The sequence below is a fragment of the Lampris incognitus genome, chromosome 7, assembly GCF_029633865.1.
Source record: "Lampris incognitus isolate fLamInc1 chromosome 7, fLamInc1.hap2, whole genome shotgun sequence".
Classification (NCBI taxonomy): domain Eukaryota; kingdom Metazoa; phylum Chordata; class Actinopteri; order Lampriformes; family Lampridae; genus Lampris; species Lampris incognitus.
The window spans coordinates 65,938,141-65,961,528 of NC_079217.1; the positions used below are offsets into that span (position 1 = coordinate 65,938,141).

At 44.7% G+C, this 23,388-nt stretch overlaps 1 protein-coding gene across 1 annotated transcript; it reads right to left on the minus strand.

Annotated features, from left to right (window-relative positions):
* Window positions 1–597: 597 nt before the first annotated feature.
* mindy4b (MINDY family member 4B) lies at window positions 598–22,531 on the minus strand. Its single transcript, XM_056282934.1, has 11 exons — window positions 22,466–22,531; window positions 20,472–20,648; window positions 17,088–17,207; window positions 12,668–12,765; window positions 11,731–11,896; window positions 11,417–11,482; window positions 10,595–10,665; window positions 7,875–7,947; window positions 6,112–6,288; window positions 2,918–3,098; window positions 598–860 (listed from the first exon to the last, which is right to left on the minus strand). The coding sequence occupies exons 1-11, from the start codon at window positions 22,529–22,531 to the stop codon at window positions 718–720; spliced, it is 1,338 nt and encodes a 445-aa protein (XP_056138909.1). The 3' UTR covers window positions 598–717.
* Between the last annotated feature and the right edge of the window lie 857 nt (window positions 22,532–23,388).

Sequence of the window (23,388 nt, forward strand, 5' to 3'; positions counted from 1 at the left end):
GGTGTACACGGTCAGATGGGTCGCTGTCCTGCAGGACACGGGCTGGAGCAGGACACGGGCTGGATGATGGTGTACACGGTCAGATGGGTCGCTGTCCCGCAGGACACGGGCTGGATGATGGTGTACACGGTCAGATGGGTCGCTGTCCCGCAGGACACGGGCTGGATGACGGTGTTACACGGTCAGATGGGTCGCTGTCCCGCAGGACACGGGCTGGATGACGGTGTTACACGGTCAGATGGGTCGCTGTCCCGCAGGACACGGGCTGGATGACGGTGTACACGGTCAGATGGGTCGCTGTCCCGCAGGACACGGGCTGGATGACGGTGTTACACGGTCAGATGGGTCGCTGTCCCGCAGGACACGGGCTGGATGACGGTGTTACACGGTCAGATGGGACGCTGTCCCGCAGGACACGGGCTGGATGACGGTGTTACACGGTCAGATGGGACGCTGTCCCGCAGGACACGGGCTGGATGACGGTGTTACACGGTCAGATGGGACGCTGTCCCGCAGGACACGGGCTGGATGACGGTGTTACACGGTCAGATGGGTCGCTGTCCTGCAGGACACGGTCTGGATGACGGTGTACACGGTCAGATGGGTCGCTGTCCCGCAGGACACGGGCTGGATGACGGTGTGCACGGTCAGATGGGTCGCTGTCCTGCAGGACACGGGCTGGATCGCTCTAAATCAGAAGTATGATGTGTTGTCGGGTCAATAGAATGGTGTGGTGCCGTTCCAGTCAATGGCAGCTCCGTCCCATTTGGTCCTGATGGTCATCTCCGTAGAGGGGAAGCACCTCTCCAGGTCTGCCTCCCAGCTCTCTGATGTCGCCTCCCAGTGGTGGGAGTGTGTATCTGCAGGAATCACAGAGCTACACGTGTCAGAAGCAGCTATAGTAAACTAATGTCGTCATTTTACCAAAGGGGAATATCACAGTAATTTATATGACTGTTGGCAGTTTCAGGTGAATGTTTGAGTAATAAAGTCATACCATACATGATTGAGGAGTGAAGAAGAAAGCCACTTCATTGGACATTGTGTTCTTACAATTTTTTCTCCCTGTTAAAAGTTTTTTTTTAGGGAGTTGTTCCTTATCTGATGCGAGGGTCTAAGGACAGGATGTTGTGTTGCCGTAAAGCCCCTTGAGGCAAATTTGTAATTTGTGATACTGGGCTACACAAATAAAACTGACTTACAATGAATTGTATTCTTACAATGAATGTGTTCTCTGCATGTAACCCATCCTATTGTATAGGAGCAGTGAGCAGCTATAGCACCTGGGGACCAACTCCAGTTCTTCTTTCCATTGCCTTGCTGAGGGGCACAGACAGGAGTATTAACCTTAACATGCATGTCTTTTTGATGGTGGGAGGAAACCGGAGCACCCGCAGGAAACCCATGCAGTCACAGGGAGAACATGCAAACTCCACACAGCAAGGACCTGGAAGAGCCTGGGGTTTGAATCCAAGACCCACTTGCTGTGTGGCAACAGTGCCACTGGCCACCATGCTGCCCAGTGGTTAACATTCTGGTACCGATTTTCAAGGATAAGGGTGATGTGCTGAGCTGTAGTAACTACAGAGGTATAAAGTTGATCAGCCACAGCATGAAGATATGGGAGAGTAATAGAAGCTAGGTTAAGAGGAGGAGAGGTGATGATCAGCGAGCAGCAGTATGGTTTCGTGCCAGGAAAGAGCACCACAGATGTGATGTTTGCTTTGAGAATGTTGATGGAGAAGTAGAGAGAAGGCCAGAATGAGGTACATTGTGTCTTTGTAGAGTTAGAGAAAGCATATGACAGGGTGGCGAGAGAGGAGGTGTGGTATTGTATGAGGAAGTCGGGAGTTGCAGAGAAGTATGTAGGAGTGGTGCAGGATATGTATGAGGGAAGTGTGACGGTGGTGAGGTGTGTGGTTGGACTACAGGTGGGTTCAAGGTGGAGGTGGGATTACATCAAGGATCGGCTCTGAGCCCTTTCTTGTTTGCAATGGTGACGGACAGGTTGACGGACAAGATCAGGCAGGAGTCTCCATGGACTATGATGTTTGGAGATGACATTGTGATCTGTAGTGAGAGTAGGGTGCAGGTGGAGCAGAGCCTGGAGAGGTGGAGGTATGCACTTAAGAGAAAAGCAATGGAAGTCAGTAGGAGCAAGACGGGATACATATACATGAATGAGAGGGAGGACAGTGGAATGGTGAGGATGCAAGGAGTAGAGGTGACGAAGGCATATGAGTTTAAATACTTGGGGGTCAACTGTTCAAAGTAACGGGGAGTGCAGAAGAGAGGTGAAGAAGAGAGTGCAGGCAGGGTGGAGTGGGTGGAGAAGAGTGTCAGGAGTGATTTGTGACAGAAGGGTATCAGCAAGAGTTAAAGGGAAGGTTTACAAGATGGTAGTGAGACCAGCTATGTTGTATGGTTTGGAGACCGTGGCAATGATGAAAAGACTGGAGGTGGAGCTGGAGGTGGCAGAGATGAAGATGCTAAGATTTTCACTGGGAGTGATGAAGAAGGACAGGATTAGGAACGAGTATATTAGAGGGACAGCTCAAGTTGGACGGTTTGGAGACAGCAAGAGAGGCAAGATTGAGATGGTTTGGACATGTGTGGAGGAGAGATGCTGGGTATATTGGGAGAAGGATGCTGAATATGGAGCTGCCAGGGAAGAGGAGAAGAGGAAGGCTAAAGAGGAGGTTTATGGATGTGGTGAGGGAGGACATGCGGGTGGCTGTTGTGACAGAGGAAGATGCAGAGGACAGGAAGAGATGGAAATGGATGATCCGCTGTGGCGCCCCCAAATGGGAGCAGCCGGAAGTAGTAGTAGTAGTAGTAGAAAGTCACAGCATAAATGAATAAAGGCTTAAAACTGCTTCTGTGCACCAGGTAAAAGATAAGTCTGTTTAGTCGTTACCTATAGTGAGTGTGGCGGTAGTCCTCTGTGTCGGCTGTCCGTTATAGAAGTAAAGCTGAAAGAGATGCTCCATCCTCCAGTCGGACAGCAGCGAGCGATTTAGACTGAACAGAACCGAGTAGGTTCCATTTACACTGCAGACCCAAACCGGAAACCTGGGGGTCTTCAACATACTGCCCACCTACAAAACATTACAATTAATTGTCATGATACAGAGTGTTATTTTAGGCTCCCCCTAGTGGCGTGTATAACAGGTATTGTTTTATATATGCAAGCTGCCTCTTGGCCAGGTTATTCAAAATCATTTTGTGTTTTACCATTTTTATACTGACGACACTCTGTTATACACGCCACTCCGACCCACAGATCCTAGCGGCCTAGCACATCTCACAACTCGCCTCTCTGACGTTAAATCCTGGATGTCCCAAAATGTTCTTAAATCTAATGGTTATAAATCTGAGGTCATTCTGTTCAGTCCCCCAAATTCCATCAGCCCTTTTGGTACTAATCTTGGTGGTCTGTCAGGTAGTCTTAAGCAGGCTGCTGGGAATCTTGGGGGGTAACATTTGATGCTCACCTTGGTTTTGATAATCAAATCAAACATGTTGTTCAGTCGTGTTTTCTTCAGCTCAAGTTAATCTCCAAAATTAGGTCATTTCCATCAATTGCTGATCTACAAAAGTTGTACATGCTTTTATCTATTCTCAGCTTGATTACTGTGACGCACTTTATATGGGTATCAGCCAGAGCTCCCTCCACCGTCTGCACTTAGAACAAAATGCCGCTCATTACCAGGACAAAGAGGCATGACCACATCGCTCCTGTGTGAGCCTCCCTACACTGGCTCCTGTTTGAATTGATGTTAAAATTTTATTGCTCACTTTTTCAGGCCTTAAACGGTCTTGCTCCTACATACACGTGTGATTTATTGACCTGGCTTGCACCCTCTCGACCATTAAGACCTACAGATGGAGCCCTGCTGGTTATTCCCATGTCACGGGTTGTCACAAAAGGTGATGGGGCTTTAGCTGTTAGAGCCCCACACTATGGACCTGTCTTCTTATTGACCTCTGACCAACTAAGTCTCTAGCTTCTCTTAAATCTCGTCTTAAAACCTTTCTCTTTGTGAAAGCTTTTACAAATGTTTGATGTTTTTACTTATACGGTTCTTACTTCCCTTCCTACTTATTTGGTCTTATTCTTGTTACTTCCTCTTTGCTCTTGTCCTTTGGTCTTGTTCTTATTTTTGCCTTGTCTGGTTTTTTTTCTTTTTGTAAAGCACTTTGTAACATTGTTTTAGAGAAATGCTATATAAATAAAAAGTAATTATTGCTGAACAATGTGCAGTGTGGTAGGGAGCATTATCCTGCTGAAAGAGGCCACTGCCATCAGGGAATACCGTTGCTATTAAGGGGTGTACCTGGTCTGCAACAATGTTTAGCTAGGTCACACATGCCGAAGTCCACATAACTGCCAGGACCCAAGGTTTCCCAGCAGAACATTGCCCAGAGCATCACACTGCCTCCACCGGCTTGCCTTCTTCCCATAATGCATCCTGGTGCCATCTCTCCCCCAGGTAAATGACACACACACACCCGGCCGTCCACATGATGTAAAAGAAAACGTGATTCATCAGACCAGGCCACCTTCTTCCACTGCATCATGGTCCAGTTCTGATGCTCACGTGTCCATTGTTGGAGCTTTTGGCAGTGGACAGGGGTCATCATGGACACTGATCGGTCTGCAGCTACACAGCTCCATACGCAGCAAGCTGTGATGCACCGTGTGTTCTGACACCTGTCTATCATAGCCAGCATCAACTCTTTCAGCAGTTTGGGCTGCAGTAGCTCTTCTGTGGGGTCAGACCAGACGGGCTAGCCTTCACTCCCCAGGCGCATCAATTAGCCTTGGGCGCACATGACCCTGTCGCCGGTACAGTGGTTGTCCTTTCCTGGACCACTTTTGGTAGGTCCAGACCACTACAGACCAGGAACACCCCACAAGACAAATGATGGCTGCTAAGGAGAGACATAGAGACACTTCGGATGCTTCAGTTGACATATGTAGGCCACATCACCACTGATTAAACTGCATTGGCTGGAGTCGGTGTAAGAACCGATGCTAAATGGTGAAATGAAAAGATTCAAACCTCAAAACTAGCAACAGCGCTATGTGCACAAACCACACCGCTCCCTGATTGGCTAGTCAAAACACCCTCCATTCTGATTAGCTAGTCAAAGAGGTAACACCCTCCATTCTGATTGGCTAGTCAAAGAAGTAACACCCTCCATTCTAATTGGCTAGTCAGAGGTAACACCCTCCATTCTGATTGGCTCATCTCAGACACCTGAAATGCTTGTCAGAAGTCAGTAAGTGTAGATGGAGTTATATGCAAGATGGTACAGGTATATTGGGAACTACATGTAGAATATTTAAATATGTCACTTCACCTGTCGAGTTTTGTACAATGTACTTTTTGTACACTGTACTCTACACATTTAGACATGATATACAATGACTAGGGCTGTGTATTGGTGAGAATCTGGTGATACGATATGTATCACAATACTGGAGTTACGATTCAATATATCACGATATACTGCGATACTGTAAGAAAGGTGATATATTGCAATACTGTAAGAAAGGTGATATATTGCGATACTGTAAGAAAGGTGATATATTGTGATACTGTAAGAAAGGTGATATATTGCGATACTGTAAGAAAGGTGATATATGGTGATACTGTAAGAAAGGTGATATATGGTTCTTTGTGCTTACGCTACTTCCTGTCTCAGTTTATGTTGTTGGGTTGGAGTGGAAGAGTCACATGGCTGAAGATAGATTACAACACTGTTATCTAGCGGTCGTGGGGTTACACACAACACAACATGTTTGTCACGAACCTTTACATGTAATCAATTAAAAATCCATATAGTGGTTTTGAGAATTGATACAGTATCACAAAAGATAATATCGTGATACTCGAGTGTATCGATATTTTCTTACACACCTAACAATGACCTTTTGAAAATATTATGTAAGTATGAGTAAAGAAATACAATTCTTTAAGCATGAGTGGACATGTCAGCAGGTTGATACCATGTGAGAGGGAGCAGGGTGATGCTGGTGCTGTGAGAGAATGAGATGACGCTAACAGGAAAATGTTGGTTAACTTTGTATGTTGGGGGTCTTGCCTGAGGAAGTGTGTTTCTGTCCCGCTGCTCGCGGCTCCAGTACAGGAAGCCCGTGTCACTGCGGGCCAGGATGCCGTGGAGGGGCCGCACCAGAACCTGGTCATCTGGACCCTGGGTCTGGTTCCCGTTAAACACATTGGGGCTGGCTCTCCCTGTCAGTAGCAGGTTTAACAGAGCCTGGAAAAAAAAACACACACACACACACAAACACCCACAGATCACTGTTCTCTGAGAAACTGTGTCTACAGATCAGAATCCGTTGGTGAACGAAGAATAAACATTTTGAGATGGCTTGTCTTGATGCTGCTCAATAATCCAGGTAAGGAAATCACAAGAAAGGTGAATCAGTTCATCTGGACACAACGTTCACTGACAGAAACATCTCCTCATCTTCCAAGTGACCTCCTCAGTCTCACCTGACTGCAGGTGGCCCCCACCCTTATAAACAATAGTGTCCTCACCTGACTGCAGGTGTCCCACCCTTATAAACAATACAGTGTCCTCACCTGACTGCAGGTGGTCCCCACCCTTATAAACAATAGTGTCCTCACCTGACTGCAGGTGGCCCCCACCCTTATAAACAATACAGTGTCCTCACCTGACTGCAGGTGTCCCCACCCTTATAAACAATACAGTGGCATAACGACCCAAACCAACGACCAGTTTCATATGAAAATATGGGTGTGACCATTAACTAGAGTTACAGCGGTCATGTGTACTATTCACAGAGGGTTGGGGAATAGTTGCAATCACAGCATTGTAAGATGGTGACAGATGTACTCTTAGCCCCCACCCCCTCAGTTCAGGGATGGTCGTTCCCTCTTCACATAGATGGCCTCTTTGACTCCCCGTTCAAACCAGCCTTCCTCCTATCAAGGATGTGCACATCCTCATCCTTGAAAGAGTGGTCACTGGTCTGTAGATGGTGTAGACTGTGGAGTCCTGGCCTGTAGATGGTGTAGACTGTGGAGTCCTGGTCTGACGCGTTAGCTCTCCTGTGTTGTGCCATCCTCTTGGCCAGTGTCTGCTTAGTTTCCCCGATGTACAAGTGACGGTAATCCTCCTGGCACTTAACAGCTATACTATATTGCTCTGTTTGTGCCAGGGGACCTGATCCTTGGGGAGGACCATCTTCTGGTGCAGCGTGTTTTGGTGTTTGAAAGCAACTGAGATGCGGTGTTTGCAAAATACACATCTCAGCTTTTCTGACACTCCCACCACATACAGAACCCCCACTGGTTTATGCTTAGACAGCTGTTGTCTTCCTCTTCTTTTCGATCGGTCGGTGCACTGTTTGTGCATCTTCCTGGCCTTGACAAACGCCCAGTTAGGATAACTACACTTACCCAGGGCCTGTTTAATGTGGGACTTCTCCCCTTCCCTGGCTGCTGTGTCAGTGGGGACGTTGTCAGCTCGGCGGTACAGTGTCCTGATGACTCCTAGTTTGTGCTCCAGTGGATGATGAGAGTCAAGTTATTCCCCAATCCTCTGTGAATAGTACACATGGCCATTGTAACTCTAGTTAATGGTCACACCCATATTTGCATATGAAACTGGTCGTTGGTTTCAGTCATTAGACACTGTATTGTACTGTATTGTTTATAAGGGTGGGGTACCTGCAGTCAGTTGAGACTGAAGAGGTCACTTAGATGATGATGAAACGTATCTGTCGATAACCGTTGTATCCAGATGATTCAACCTTCTTTGATTTTCTTACCTTGATTCCTGAGCATGCATCAAGACCTTTCAGATGGACTGCTGACCTGCCGACAGATGAAGTTTCCCAGACTGACTTGCAGCAAGTGGGAGGTGGTCCAGTCCAGATCCTCCTGCAATCTGGAGGACAGCATTTGATTGACAGCTCACCCAGAAAAGCAATACGACAGAAAGCGCCGGCCTGACACCAGAGACTGGTTTTATTGGGAGGAGGCTGTTCAAACTGAGGATAATTGTAAGTTTATAAAATGGAAAATGTGTGGCTGCCATACGCACTCGAACTGGATTTACAGAGCAACTGAAATGCTCCTTCAGAACGTTGTGTTCACCTCCTCGGTTGTCTGTTTGTTAGTAAAGTCGTCTCAGAAACCAGTTGGGATCAGGCCGGCTTCAGCCAGCGGAATGATGAGTTACGTTTACATTTATTCATTTAGCAGACGCTGAGAGGCTAAAAACAATCAAAGCACACTGACCACTGGAGCAACCCCAAACTTAAGTGCCTGAACACGATGTACCTAACCAGATACGGGGCATCCAGGTAGTGCAGCAACCAGGCCACATACCCACATGCGGCTTCCCACCCGCAGACACAGCCAATTTGTCTGTAGGGATGCCCGACCAAGCCAGAGGTAACACGGGGATTCAAACTGGCGATCCCCGTGTTGGTAGGCAACGGAATAGACCGCTACGATACCTGGACGCCCCTTTAAAGGTGTTTTGTTAGGGAGTTGTTCCTTACTCGAATCGAGGGTCTAAGGACAGGATGTTGTGTTGCTGTAAAGCCCCCTGAGGCAAATTTTTAATTTGTGATAATGGGGTTTATACTCCTGTCTGTGCCCCTGAGCAAGGCAATGGGAAAAGAACTGGAGTTGGTCCCCGGGTGCTGCAGCTGCCCACTTCTCCTATACAATAGGACGGTTACATGCAGAGACACAGTTCATTGTAACCTGTACAATGACAAAATAAAGTGTCTTTCTTCTTCTTTATGGCTTTCTTCTACATAGATGGCATGTCTTCTCAATATCACCCGACACTGTACTTTATTTTTACTTCACCCCGCTCCTCTCTTAAAACCCTGGCAAGGCGGACACGTTGGTCTCTAGCGGTTGGTTAGGGAAAACTGAATCCCCTTCCCCCCACAGGAGTCGGTTAAAGTGGAGGCAAAGTCTGACTTGAGATGGACATACAGTGTAACGAGTTGACAAATCTGTCTGATATCAGGCCAGCGAGCATGCCAAGGGCACGTTATCGCACAACTTGTGGCATCTGTGGCGTGATGTTGCACAACACAAACTGCCTCTCTTAGTCTTTTTATTGTCCTCATCCAAATGAACCCTGTGAAGTGTTAATGCTGTTTAACCAATGCCTTGATATACCACACATGTCCTGTGGATGGATTTTAATTTTCTTTATATTCTAAACATTTTTTTCAAATTTTCAGCCACTATTTGAGAGATATAATCTGATTGTGCACGTACAAAAAAAAACAACAACCCTGGATTTCTTCTTGCAACCTGTGAAAAATGTGGAGCAATAACAGAAGCACTGTATTGACATTTTTGTCGAGTGTAATTGGGACAACACAACATGAATGCTTGTCATAGCTCAGCTAGAATCTGGTGTTAAGCTGTTCCTGAAAGTGCAGGGTCTTCAGGTGTTTTTTGACGGTGGCAAGTATCGGGGCGTCCAGGTAGCGTAGCGGTCTATTCCGTTGCCTACCAACACAGGGATCGCTGGTTCGAATCCCTGTGTTACCTCTGGCTTGGTCGGTTGTCCTTACAGACACAACTGGCTGTGTCTGCAGGTGGGAAGCCAGATGTGGGTGTGTCCTGGTCGCTGCACTAGCGCCTCCTCTGGTCGGTTGGGGCACCTGTTCAGGGGGGAGGGGGAACTGGGGGGAATAGCGTGATCCTCCCACACGCTACCTCCCCCTGGTGAAACTCCTCACTGTCAGGTGAAAAGAAGCGGCTGGTGACTCCACATGTATCAGAGGAGGCAGAGGGGGACAAGCAGTGACCGGGATGGCTCGGAAGAGTGGGGTAATTGGCCGGATGCAATTGGGGAGAAAAGGGGGGGGGGGGAGGTGGCGAGTGTCTCTGTCGACTGTAATGAGCTGGGCAGCTCGGTCCACAATTTGGGTACCATGCATGAGAAGAGTCTGGATTGAGAACTCATTTCATGTAGTGGAGGCACGACCAGCCGGTGTGCAGAGAGCGCGTTGGGTATATGGCCTGATGCGTGATGCAATGTGTGTGGGTGCAGATCCAGTGACTGCCCTGAAGGCCAGCATCGAGGATATGAACCTGTGGTGGGCAGCTACAGGGAGCCAGTGGAGAGAAATGAAGAGTGGTGCGACACGTGAACACTTTGGCTGGTTGAAAACCAGGCGCACTGCTGCATCTGCAGAGGTTTAACAGTGCGTGCTGGTAGACGAGCCAGTAGTGTGCTGCAGTAGTCAAGTCGTGAGATGACAAGCGCCTGGACAAGCGTAGTTTTTTTTCCCCCAGTTTAACATAAAAAACGATTTAAAACAACCAGCATCATTCTGATGGAAGAGAAGTGACAGAGAGAGAGAATGATGACAATGATGATGATAGAGAAGTGACAGATGACAGGATGATGATAGAGAAGTGACAGAAGACAGGATGATGATGATGATAGAGAAGTGACAGAAGACAGGATGATGATGATGATGATAGAGAAGTGACAGAAGACAGGCTGATGGGATGAGGTTGGAGGAGGTATAGTCTGTCTTTTGTGCTTTTACCTTTTGACTGTTCTTGAGCAAATGAGGCTGTAGAGAAACAGGATGACTCCATGACTCCTTTCCTCTTTAAACTAAAACAAGAGAAGAAGAAAGACTGAAAGTCACCAAGTACCAGAGTACATACTGATACACATGGTACACAGACAACAGTAACTTTAACAGACTAACAGTACAGTACCACAGTACACACTGATACACATGGTACACAGACAACAGGACTTAAGACTGCAACGCACAACATATAGACAGTACACCATACATATTACTACAAATAGACTCGTTCCTAATCCTGTCCTTCTTCGTCACTCCCAATGAAGATCTTATCTTCATCTCTGCCACCTCCACCTCCTGTCTTTTCATCAGTGCCACTGTCTCCAGATCATACAACATAGCTGGTCTCACTACCATCTTGCAAACCTTCCCTTTAACTCTTGCTGGTACCCTTCTGTCACACATCACTCCTGACACTCTTCTCCACCCACTCCACCCTGCATGCACTCTCTTCTTCACCTCCCTGTTACTTTTTATAGCTGACCCCAAGTATTTAAACTCATACGCCTTCATCACCTCTACTCCTTGCATCCTCACCATCCCACTGTCCTCCCTCTCATTCACACATATGTATTCCGTCTTGCTCCTACTGACTTTCATTCCTCTTCTCTCCAGTGCATACCTCCACCTCCCCAGGCTCTCCTCCACCTGCACCCTACTCTCACTACAGATCACATAAAGACATATAGACAGTACACTATACATATTACTACATATACAGTACACTATACATACTATTATATAAACACAGACAGTAAGTTGTGGACTTACACATTGGATGTGATCATAGATGAATTTTCTGACTTCGTCTTTCTCGTTGAAGGTGAAGAGCTGCAGCTGAGAGGAAAACAAACCTTCACCAACTTGTTGACGGATTGAAAGTTTTAGTAATTCATAATTAATACACAGGTATGACAGCGGCTTCTTGGTGTCTCATTTTAAACTGAGGTCTTATGGACGGTTTAGTGGGAGTGAGTTTTGAGGAGGTCATATCGGCTCATTGGTATTTTATTTTAACACTAGATTAGACAAATGGTTGAATTTCTTCCTTTGGGTCAAAAGTACATCAGCAGAGGAATTCAAACCCTCTCGGTGAAGTCGTCCAGTTTGTAGTCCAGGTGTGGGGTGATGCAGTAGTCTGCTGTAACCAGGGTAACGGTGACGCTGTGCTCCTCGCCGGCCGACCACAGGATGTCTGTCAGCGCCGCCGCCAACGCTTGCTCCTGCTGTCTCTCGCCCACCTCACTTAGACTGGTGAGAGAGAGAGATGGTGATAGGTTGCTAATTTTCAGGTTCATTATTTATTCATTTTTAAATTCCCCCCCTTTTCTCCCCAATCTCCCACCCTGCTCTCTGAGCCGTCCCGGTCACTGCTCCACCCCCTCTGTTGAGCCGGGGAGGGCTGCAGACTACCACATGCCTCCTCCGATACATGTGGAGTCGCCAGCCGCTTCTTTTCACCTGACACCAAGGAGTTTCACCAGGGGGATGTAGTGCGTTGGAGGATCATGCTATTCCCCCCAGTTCTCCCTCCCCCCTGAACAGGCATCCCGACCGACCAGAGGAGGCGCTAGTGCAGCGACCAGGACACATAACCACACCCGGCTTCCCACCCTCAGACACGGCCAATTGTGTCTGTAGGGGTGTCTGACCAAGCTGAAGGTAACACAGGGATTTGAACCGGCGATCCCTGTGTGGGTAGACAACGGACTAGACCGCTATGCTACCCAAATGCCTACATTTTGTTTTCTGATGTTTCTGCAGACTGACTGTCAGTTGCTGGTACTTCACCTATTAACTAAACAGACAGATGAATTTGGGCAACAGACACAAAGTCCGACAGAAGAGAAGGCAGACAGACAGGCAGACTGACAGAGAGGCAGACAGCACAGCAACAGTGTTAAAATCTATTTGGACCACAAGTGGAACTGCACGTGTTGCCAACTCACTTTTTACAGTGTATTTCAATGTATTTTCTCAGGTTTTTTACAGTGTAGGAGATGTGAGGCAGGTGTGTGTCACCTCTGCAGGGTCCGGCGCTCCGAGCCGTCTGGTCCAGTGAACAGCAAGTATTTAATGATGTGAGCCTGGACAACCATCTGAATGGCACGGGTCCCACCCTGAAAACACAGACACAGACACCAGGAAGGCATTACTAAATGACCATCTATACATTATCTATTTCATCAGTTTCTTTACTCAGATATACAAAAACGAACTATGTTCAGAAACAACTTGTGGTGCAGTGTGTTTTGGGGTTTGAAAGCAACTGAGACGCGGTGTTTGGAAAATACACGTCTCAACTGCTCCGACACTCCCACCACATACAAAATCACCACTGGTTTACGCTTAGACAGCTGTTGTCTTCCTCCTCTCTTCGATTGGCTGGGGCACTGTTTGGGCGTCTTCATGGCTTTGACAAACGCCCAGTTAGGATAACCACACTTAACCAGGGCCTGTTTAATGTGAGATTTCTCCTCTTCCCCGGCTGCTGTGTCGGTGGGGACGTGGTCAGCTCGGTGGTCCAGCGTCCTAATGACTCCTGGTTTGTGCTCCAGTGGATGATGAGAGTCAAACCTTAAGTACTGATCAGCATGTGTTGGTTTACAGTAAACATCAACAATCAAATGTCCCCCATCACCAACTGCAACTTCACAGTGTAAGAAGACTACCCTGTCATGTGAACATGAAAAGAGAGCCATCCTAAGTTGTCATTGCATCCTGCACCAGGAGGCGCTCTGCACTCAGACGTGTGGCCAGGAGCTTGGTGAGGTGATGTCGCTGGTCATTCGAGTGGTCAACTTTATTGTTGCCCGAGCTTTAAATGATCGCCAGTTTAAAGCTCTGTTAGAAGAAGTTGGGAATCATTATCCCGGTCTGCTTTTACACAGCAACGTGCGTTGGTTGTCAAGGGGGAAGGTGCTCAGCCGTTTTGCAGCTTGCCTGAGTGAAATCCGGACTTTTCTTGACATGAAAGGCGTCAAGCATCCTGAGCTAGACAACACTGACTGGCTCCTGCAGTTTCACTATCTCGTGGACATAACTGGCCATCTGAACCAGCTCAGTGTGAAAATGCAAGGTATTGGAAATACAATCTCATCCCTTCAACAAGCAGTGTTTGCATTTGAAAGCAAGCTGGAAGTCTTTCTCAGGGACATTGAAACAGGTCGTCTTCTGCACTTTGAAAGACTGCAACAATTTAGAGATGCATGCTTAGCAAGTGACTCCACCCAACATCTGGATCTCCAGCAGCTAGCTGGCTTTACGTCCAATCTCCTGCAGTCATTCAAAGCACGTTTTGGAGAATTTCGTGCGCGCACTGGTCTTTTCAAGTTCATCACTCATCCACATGAGTGTGCAGTGGACAAAATCGACCTGACATGCATCCCCGGGGTCTCTATCGGAGACTTTGAGCTGGAAGTTGCTGACCTGAAGGCATCAGACATGTGGATGAGTAAGTTCAAGTCACTTAATGGAGAGTTGGAAAGTCTTGCGCGACAGCGAGCAGAGCTGGCGAGGGAACACAAGTGGACAGAAATGAAAAATCTTCAACCTGAAGACCAGCTGATTCTTAAAACTTGGAACGAGCTTCCTGTGACATACCACACAGTGCAGCGTGTGAGTATTGCCGTATTGACCATGTTTGGCTCTACATATGCATGTGAGCAGTCATTCTCGCATATGAGGAACATTAAGACCAACCTACGCTCACGTTTAACTGATGGAAGGAAGCCTCAACGCCTGCATGAAGCTCAACCTCACCACGTATGAACCAGACTACAAGGCCATCAGCAAAACCATGCAGCACCAGACGTCGCATTAAAAGTAAGACATATTTAATTTATTATACGTTAAAAATACTATATGGCTCTCAATGAAATATATTTAGAAATATTTGGCTTTTATGGCTCTCCCAGTCAAAAAGGTTCCTGACCCCTGTTATAGAGTATGGATTATTGACTATTGCAGGCTGTTCTCTTCTCTCACGTCTTTTCTCTCTCTGAATGATGTCTTCTCCTTTCTCTTCTTCTGTGTATGTGAATGGTGTGATGCGAGTCTCCCTTGGGTGCACTTGCAGTCTGTCCTCTTCCCAGGTTTCCACGGTGATAGCGGTTGCCACCTGGACACTTCTTGGCATTCCCCTCATCACGTTTCTTTTTATATACTATCTTATAAATCCATATAATTTTGTTATCCTGTTTCAATGTTATATCCTCTCACTAAGATGTGTGACTTTTCTTGTTTTTTTACATTGTGATGCTGGTCGCGTGGCTTGGGTCCTGGGGGCGTCTGGACACTGCTTGGCATCCTCCTCATCATACTCTTCATATATCTTATAAGTCCATTATAATTCTGTTATCCTCTTTCAATGTTGTATTGTGTAAACTGCGTGAACACAACATCATTGCACGTTGTGCGTCTTGGGAGAGAGATCCTCCTCTGGTGCTCTCCCTGAGCTTTCTCCCTGAGCTTTCTTCCTAGTTAAAGGGTTTTTAGGGAGTTGTCCCTCATCCGATGAGAGGGTCTAAGGACAGGATGTTTTGTTGCTGTAAAGCCCCCTGAGGCAAATTTGTAATTTGTGATATTGGGCTGTACAAATAAAAGAGGACTTGACACCTCAACCATCGGCAGCCATTTTGCACCAGAACGCTCACCACACATCAGCATGAGGGAGAGGGGGGAGTCATTGAGGCAGTTACATGGGGGTGATTAGATGGTCAGATGGAGAGAGCCAGGTTGGGAATGTTGCCAGGACACCGGGGACCCCCTACTCTTTGTGATAAGTGGCATGGGATCTTTAATGACCACAGTGAGTCAGGACCTCGGTTTAACGTCTCATCAGAAGGACGGCATCTCCTACAGCACAGTGTCCCCGTCACTGCACTGGGGCATCGAGATTTTTTTCAATAGTAGTAGTAGTAGTAGCAGTAATAATAATAATAGTAGTTGTAGCAGTAACAGTATTGGTAGTAGTAGTAGTAGTAAAAGTATTAGTATTAGTAGTAGTCATAGCACCTTTATTGGTAAAAGTAGCAGCAGCAGCAATAGTAGTAGCAGTAATAGTAGTAATACTGATAGTAGTAGCAATAGTAGTAGTATTGATAGTCGTAATAGTAGTATTGATAGTCATAATAGTAGTAGCAGTAGCAGTAGTACCAGCAGTGGCAACAGTAGCAGTATTATTGATAGCAGTAATAGTAGCAGTAGTTACAATGTTACAATTTCATTTAGCAGACGCTTTTATCCAAAGCAAGATAGTATTGATAGTTGTAATAGTATTGATAGTAGTAGTAATATTGATAGTAGTGTTAATAGTAGTATTGACAGTAGTAATAACAGTATCAGTATTGATAGTATTAATAGTAGTGTAGTATTGATAGTAGTAATAATAGTAGCAGTATTGATAGTAGCAATAGTAGTATTACTGATAGTAGTAATAGCTGTAGTAGTATTTATATATTAATAGTAGTAGTATTGATAGAAGTAATAGTAGTAGCAGCATTGATAGAGTAACAGTTGTAGCATCGATAATAGTAATAGTTGTATTAGTATTGACAGTACTGATAGTATTAATAGTAGTAATATTGATAGAAGTAATAGTAGTAGTATTTTTTTTAAAGATTATGTTTTTTGGCATTGTCCACCTTTATTTGCTAGCTATACGCGAGAGAGAGGGGAAAGGCAGGGGAAAAAGAGGGGATAACATTCAGCAAAGGGCCTGGGCCGGACTCGAACCTAGGCCTCTGCAGTAAGGACCCAGCCTTATGTGGTACACGCTCTACCAGGTGAGCTACCGGGCAGTAGTAGTAGCAATAGTAAAATTGATAATATTAATAGTAGTAGTAGTATTGATACAGTAGTTATAGTTGTAGTAGTATTGATAGCATTAATAGTCATAGTAGTAATGATAGTAGTAGGAGTAGCAGTAGTAGTATTAGTGGCAGTAGCAGTAGTATTGATATTAGTAATAGTAGAAGTAGTAGCACTAATAGCAGTAGCAGTAGTAGTATTGATCGTAGTAACAGCCACAGTAGTATTGATAGTAGTAATAATATTGATAGTAATAATAGTACTAGTAGTATTGCCATCAGTAATAATAGTAACAGTATTGATAGTAGTAACAGTCGTAGTAGCATTTATAGTAGTAATAGTCGTAACAGTACTGATAGTTGCAGTAGCATTAATATTAGCAATAATCATACCAGTATTGGTAGTAGTAATAGTCGTAGTAATATTTATAGTAGTAGTAGCAGTAGTAGTAGCAGTAGCAATAGTAATATTGACGGTAGTAAGTCATAGTAGTATTGATATTAGCAATAGCCGTACCAGTATTTATAGTAGTAATAGTCATAGTAGCATTTACAGTAGTAATAGTCGTAGTAATATTTATAGTCGTAATAGTCGTAACAGTACTGATAGTAGTAATAGTCGTAGTAGTCACCCTCTCTGTCTCCAGAGCGTAGGCCAGATCTGAGTTGGGCTCTCTGAATTTGAAGCAGGATTTCCGCCATTCGTAGTTAAAGACGTGAAACGTTCCGCCAAACAAAATCTTCCTCAGATCCTACACAGAAGAGAAAAACCCGTCATTAGACGTCTACATGTATTTCTACTGCCTACTGTTTGTCAGCTGTAGGACGCAGTATTCTGTCAAATTTGTTACTCAGCTGATTCAGAAGCTCCCATCTGTTCAGCCAAGCATTAATATGAAATAAAGTTTCAACCATTTTGATAAATGTATTGATTATTTTATTGATCAAGTATATCGCCGCTCCCTCTCGTCATTCACTCTGCAGCTTGCTCAACCAATGCTGCTTTCTGTCACTACCCGCCCTGAGTCAACCATGAACATGCGTGACTCGTATCTGTTGACTCGGAGCGGGCAGCAACAGTGTTAAACCAAACACATTATGTATTTGGAGATGAGTCCTGAAAGTAAACGAGCGGTCCATCGTATTTTGCAGGCCAGCGAATCATTCATTGCTGATTTCAGCACAGGAGAACTGGAGGAACACTGGAGGAACCAACAATAATTCACCTTATTCACCTCGCCACCATGTGGACGTGCCATAGTCTCCAATGTTAAAACTCTGCTATAAAAATAGAATCTCAACAGTAGGATTAATCACAGCAACAGCTGGAAATCATCTCAGCAGCTACAATAAAACTCATCCTATAGCTGAGCTACATTTCCTTATTGTTTTATGAATGAAAGTCAATCAGCAGAGCAGCCGTTCACCTTCATTCATTTCATATCATGAAAACGGATGGTCAAACACGTTAGACATCTTTTAATAAGGGCTTTGAAATGATGATATCCTGACCTCTGTCATTTACAATTGTTCGAGTCTTTAATTAAGTCTGACATTTCATCCATCCATCCATTATCCAAACCGCTTATCCTGCTCTCAGGGTTGCGGGGATGCTGGAGCCTATCCCAGCAGTCATTGAGCGGCAGGTCGGGAGACACCCTGAACAGGCTGCCAGACCATCACAGATCTGACATTTCAGACTTAATTAAGGTTCCTTTCTTAATCCCCTTGGGGAAATTCAGTTACTACAAATTAACCCATCCAAGCTGTGATCTGTGTAGCTAGGAGCAGTGATCTGTGTAGCTAGGAGCAGTGATCAGTGTAGCTAGGAGCAGTGATCAGTGTAGCTAGGAGCAGTGGCTTGTGTAGCTAGGAGCAGTGGCTTGTGTAGCTAGGAGCAGTGGCTTGTGTAGCTAGGAGCAGTGATCAGTGTAGCTAGGAGCAGTGGGCTGTGTAGCTAGAAGCAGTGATCAGTGTAGCTAGGAGCAGTGGCTTGTGTAGCTAGGAGCAGTCTGTGTAGCTAGGAGCAGTGATCAGTGTAGCTAGGAGCAGTCTGTGTAGCTAGGAGCAGTGATCAGTGTAGCTAGGAGCAGTGATCAGTGTAGCTAGGAGCAGTGGGCTGTGTAGCTAGGAGCAGTGGGCTGTGTAGCTAGGAGCAGTGATCAGTGTAGCTAGGAGCAGCGGGCTGCTGCCTTCATGCTGTGCCCCAGGACCAATTCCAGTTCTTTTCCCATTGCCTTGCTCGAGGCACAGACAAGAGTATAAACCCTAAAATGCAAGTTTCTTTTGGTAATTGCTTGGACTTGGTCACTTTTGTGCAAGGGTCCACCTAGCAGGCTGCATGACTGACAGGCAAAAAGTCTTTATTAGGTAGATTTTACAGCTTAAGTGCTGCATATCAAAAACATTTTATTCCATATTTTCCATTCAATCAATTTGGGCGCTGCGAGTGAACCATCTCCAGATTGGTTTTATTTGTTCATAGGTTCTTAAAAAGAACCCTCTCCCCTTTTTCATAATGACATATTTGCATACAATTATCAATTTCATACTTACTCCACGTGAACTTCTTCTTTCCTTAGACCCCCCTATTCTTGTACTTCCCAATCTCAGTTTAGTATATTCTACCCAGGGTCCAAAATATGGACTTCTCTGCCTTTATATTTATTGAAATCACTTCTCCTAACCAACCAATATTTTCCGTATGGTCTGCCTGTATGAACTGGGTCCAACCAGTATTTTCCTTTGTCATATAAGTCTAAAGGCCTGTTATGAATATCACTTGTTTTTCTTATGTGTGTGTGTGTGTGTGTGTGTGTATGTATGTATATATATGTGTATATATATATATATATATATATAAAATAAATAAACATAAAATATTACAATATTCTATAAATATTCAAACATAATAAATATAATATAAATATGATATATAAATAATCCAGTGAGTCAAGTTTTGGCTCACTGGATTATTTATATGTAATGTTCTGTTATGTAATAAATCAAATTGAAAAGTAAATCTTGTCTCTGTGTATTTAATCACGTCTTGCCTGCTCCATGGCTGTCACGCGTTCTGATCCTAGAACGTTCATTGCATGAACCTTTACCCTCTACAATAAACAAGATATACCAATACTGCCACCTACTGGCCCGGTGGGCACATATAATTACATCCTCCATTTGAAGATAATACAAAAAAATAATAAGAATAAGAATACAAGGTAAGTATAAAGTCTAGAGACTGTTAAGCTATAACCAAACTTAGTCATCAAAACATTACACCACATGTTTAACACGTTCCTTTTCAGGTAAAATAACAAACGGACAAGTCACATTAAGCTATTGCCACACCTAGTCATTTAAATATTAAACAATATATTTAACACTTTTCTTCTCAGTATGTATAACAACAAACTGGTAAGTCACATTATTTCCTTTTCAGGTATCCCAACTCAATGTAACTTTCTGGTAAGTTTTCAAATAACTCCACACTCCCATGTCTTGTAGGATATCTCTAACCATACTCAGTCTCTTGTTTTTTTTTACATTTCTTTTATCTTACAAATCCATTGTAACTTTGGTTTCTTTTGCTCCTTATTTGTTGAACACTTTCCCTACTGTTGAGTGTTTCTTTTAACAAAGTTGTGTGTGTGTGTATATATATATATATATATATATATATATATATATATATGTAATATAAAATATAACTATTATGTTATATTACATATATATATATATAATGTGTTTATTTTGTCCTTTATCGTTCTTGTTTTATGAAAACCCCAAGTCATATTACATGAGTGTATGTTCTTAGACTGTTAATGATAGTGTTTGTGTATACATGCATGTATCATGAATGACTGTGCTGGATATGTGTGTGTGTGTGTGTGTGTGTGTGTAGAGAAGAGGAGATGCGTGTGCTTGGCGGACATCTGCGCAACACTGACTCCTCTGGTATGTCAGCTGATCGGTTAAGTGATTCATTAGGTAGTGTGTTGGTTGTTACCCACCACAGCTAGCTCCGGTGTAACAGGCAGACCCCCGAGGCTGGGGGACACGGCCAGGGTGCTGGGAATTGAGTAGGGGGCCAACAGCTGGTTCCTGGGTCCAGGAGCCAGACCGTCAGTGGATGGAGGTCTTCCTGAAACCTCTTCATTCTCCTCCTCCTTACTCCTCTCCACCGGTCTCTGAGGAGAACATAGTACGACAGTATACACTGATACACATGGTACACAGAGAATAGTACTTCTAACAGTACTAACATAGTACCACAGTACACACTGATACACATGGTGCACAGACAACAGTACCTCTAACAGTACTAACATAGTACTACAGTACATACTGATACACATGGTACACAGACAACAGTACCTCTAACAGTACTAACATAGTACCACAGTACATACTGATACACATGGTACACAAACAACAGTGCCTCTAACAGTACTAACATAGTACCACAGTACACACTGATACACATGGTACAGACAACAGTACCTCTAACAGACTAACATAGCACTACAGTATATACTGACACACATGGTACACAGACAAAGGTACCTCTAACAGTACTAACATAGTTCTACAGTACACACTGATACACGTGGTACACAGACAACAGTGCCTCTAACCGACTAACATAGTACCAGAGAAAATACTGATACACATGGTACACAGACAACAGTGCCTCTAACCGACTAACATAGTACCAGAGAAAATACTGATACACATGGTACACAGACAACAGTACCTCTAACAGTACTAACATAGTACTACAGTACACACTGATACACATGGTACACAGACAACAGTGCCTCTAACCGACTAACATAGTACCAGAGTAAATACTGATACACATGGTACACAGACAACAGTACCTCTAACAGTACTAACATAGTACTACAGTACACACTGATACACATGGTACACAGACAACAGTGCCTCTAACCGACTAACATAGTACCAGAGAAAATACTGATACACATGGTACACAGACAACAGTACCTCTAACAGTACTAACATAGTACTACAGTACACACTGATACACATGGTACACAGACAACAGTGCCTCTAACCGACTAACATAGTACCAGAGTAAATACTGATACACATGGTACACAGACAACAGTGCCTCTAACCGACTAACATAGTACCAGAGAAAATACTGATACACATGGTACACAGACAACAGTACCTCTAACAGTACTAACATAGTACTACAGTACACACTGATACACATGGTACACAGACAACAGTGCCTCTAACCGACTAACATAGTACCAGAGTAAATACTGATACACATGGTACACAGACAACAGTACCTCTAACAGTACTAACATAGTACTACAGTACACACTGATACACATGGTCCACAGACAACAGTGCCTCTAACCGACTAACATAGTACCAGAGAAAATACTGATACACATGGTACACAGACAACAGTACCTCTAACAGTACTAACATAGTGCCACAGTACACACTGAACTGCATTGTGTCAGTACAGACATGATCCCTTCCTCCTCGTGTACTTGGTTAAATCAGTATTAGTGGAGCATCCCATCATAGAGACTTGAGAAAATGAACAGGAAGTTCCACAGAGAAACAGGAGAAAATGAACAGGAAGTTCCACAGAGAAAATGAACAGGAAGTTCCACAGAGAAACAGGAGAAAATGAACAGGAAGTTCCACAGAGAAACAGGAGAAAATGAACAGGAAGTTCCACAGAGAAAATGAACAGGAAGTTCCACAGGAGAAAATGAACAGGAAGTTCCACAGAGAAACAGGAGAAAATGAACAGGAAGTTCCACAGAGAAATGAACAGGAAGTTCCACAGAGAAACAGGAGAAAATGAACAGGAAGTTCCCCAGAGAAACAGGAGAAAATGAACAGGAAGTTCCACAGAGAAACGGGAGAAAATGAACAGGAAGTTCCACAGAGAAAATGAACAGGAAGTTCCACAGAGAAACAGGACGTAGAACTGAGTGTCCTCAGCACTCACATCAGGTCTCCTGCTCACGTCTTCTTGCAGCAGCTCTATGTAGTCCAGCTTGAGACAGTCTGACATCTCCACCGACCGACACTAGTACCACCACCGCAGCTACTACTATTACTGCTAATATTACTACTGCTAGTATCTGTACAACCACTACATCTACTATGACTGGTACTGCTCGTGTCTCTGTTAGTACAGCTCCTGGTAGTGCTACTACTGCCGTCTGTGGCACAGAACTCTGAAGCCCCTGACAGAGAGAGAGAGAGAGAGAGAGAGAGAGAGAGAGAGGGAGGGAGACAGAGAGACATGAGTGTTGAACTGACAGAAGGAGAATGTAGCTCACAGCATTCGCAGTGAAAACGAATACCTACTGCACTCCATCTCAGTCTCTCACGGTCCCTCTTTGTTTCTCTCTCCGATCATATCAGGTTCTGACAACGACACTATGGTAACAGAGCAGACATCCTACCCCCTTCACCCACACACATTCTCTGACTGAATAATAATGACAGTGGGTCACCTGAAACCAGCGTCGCCACGAAACTTTCAACAAACCAGGGTGTCTTTATGCAGCCAGTCAGATAACAGTCATTCAGATGGTCAATTAAATAGTTTATTAGATAATTAGTTTATTTCCAAAGATCGATGAAGAACAAAAACATTTGGTTTTCATTATCCAGCCATCCATCCATTATCTGAACCGCTTATCCTGTTCCCAGGAATGCTGGAGCCTATCCCAGCAGTTATTGGGCGGCAGGCGGGGAGACACCCTGGACAGGCCACCAGGCCATCACCACACATACACACACAGGGACAATTCACCTGACCTACATGTCTTTGGACTGTGAGAGGAAACCAGAGCCTCCGGAAGAAACCCACACAGACACGGGGATAACATGCAAACTCCACTCAGAGGACGAGCCCCAAGG

Excerpts from the sequence above, each read along its gene's own strand:
- mindy4b (XM_056282934.1), bottom strand. The coding sequence starts at position 22,531 with ATGTCAGACTGTCTCAAGCTGGACTACATAGAGCTGCTGCAAGAAGAC. Across the intron at positions 17,208-20,471 it reads TTACACCGGAGCTAGCTGTG|GATCTGAGGAAGATTTTGTT; the intron begins GTGGGTAACAAC and ends TCTTCTGTGTAG. Across the intron at positions 11,483-11,730 it reads TGGACGACTTCACCGAGAGG|CTGCAGCTCTTCACCTTCAA; the intron begins GTTTGAATTCCT and ends TTTTCCTCTCAG.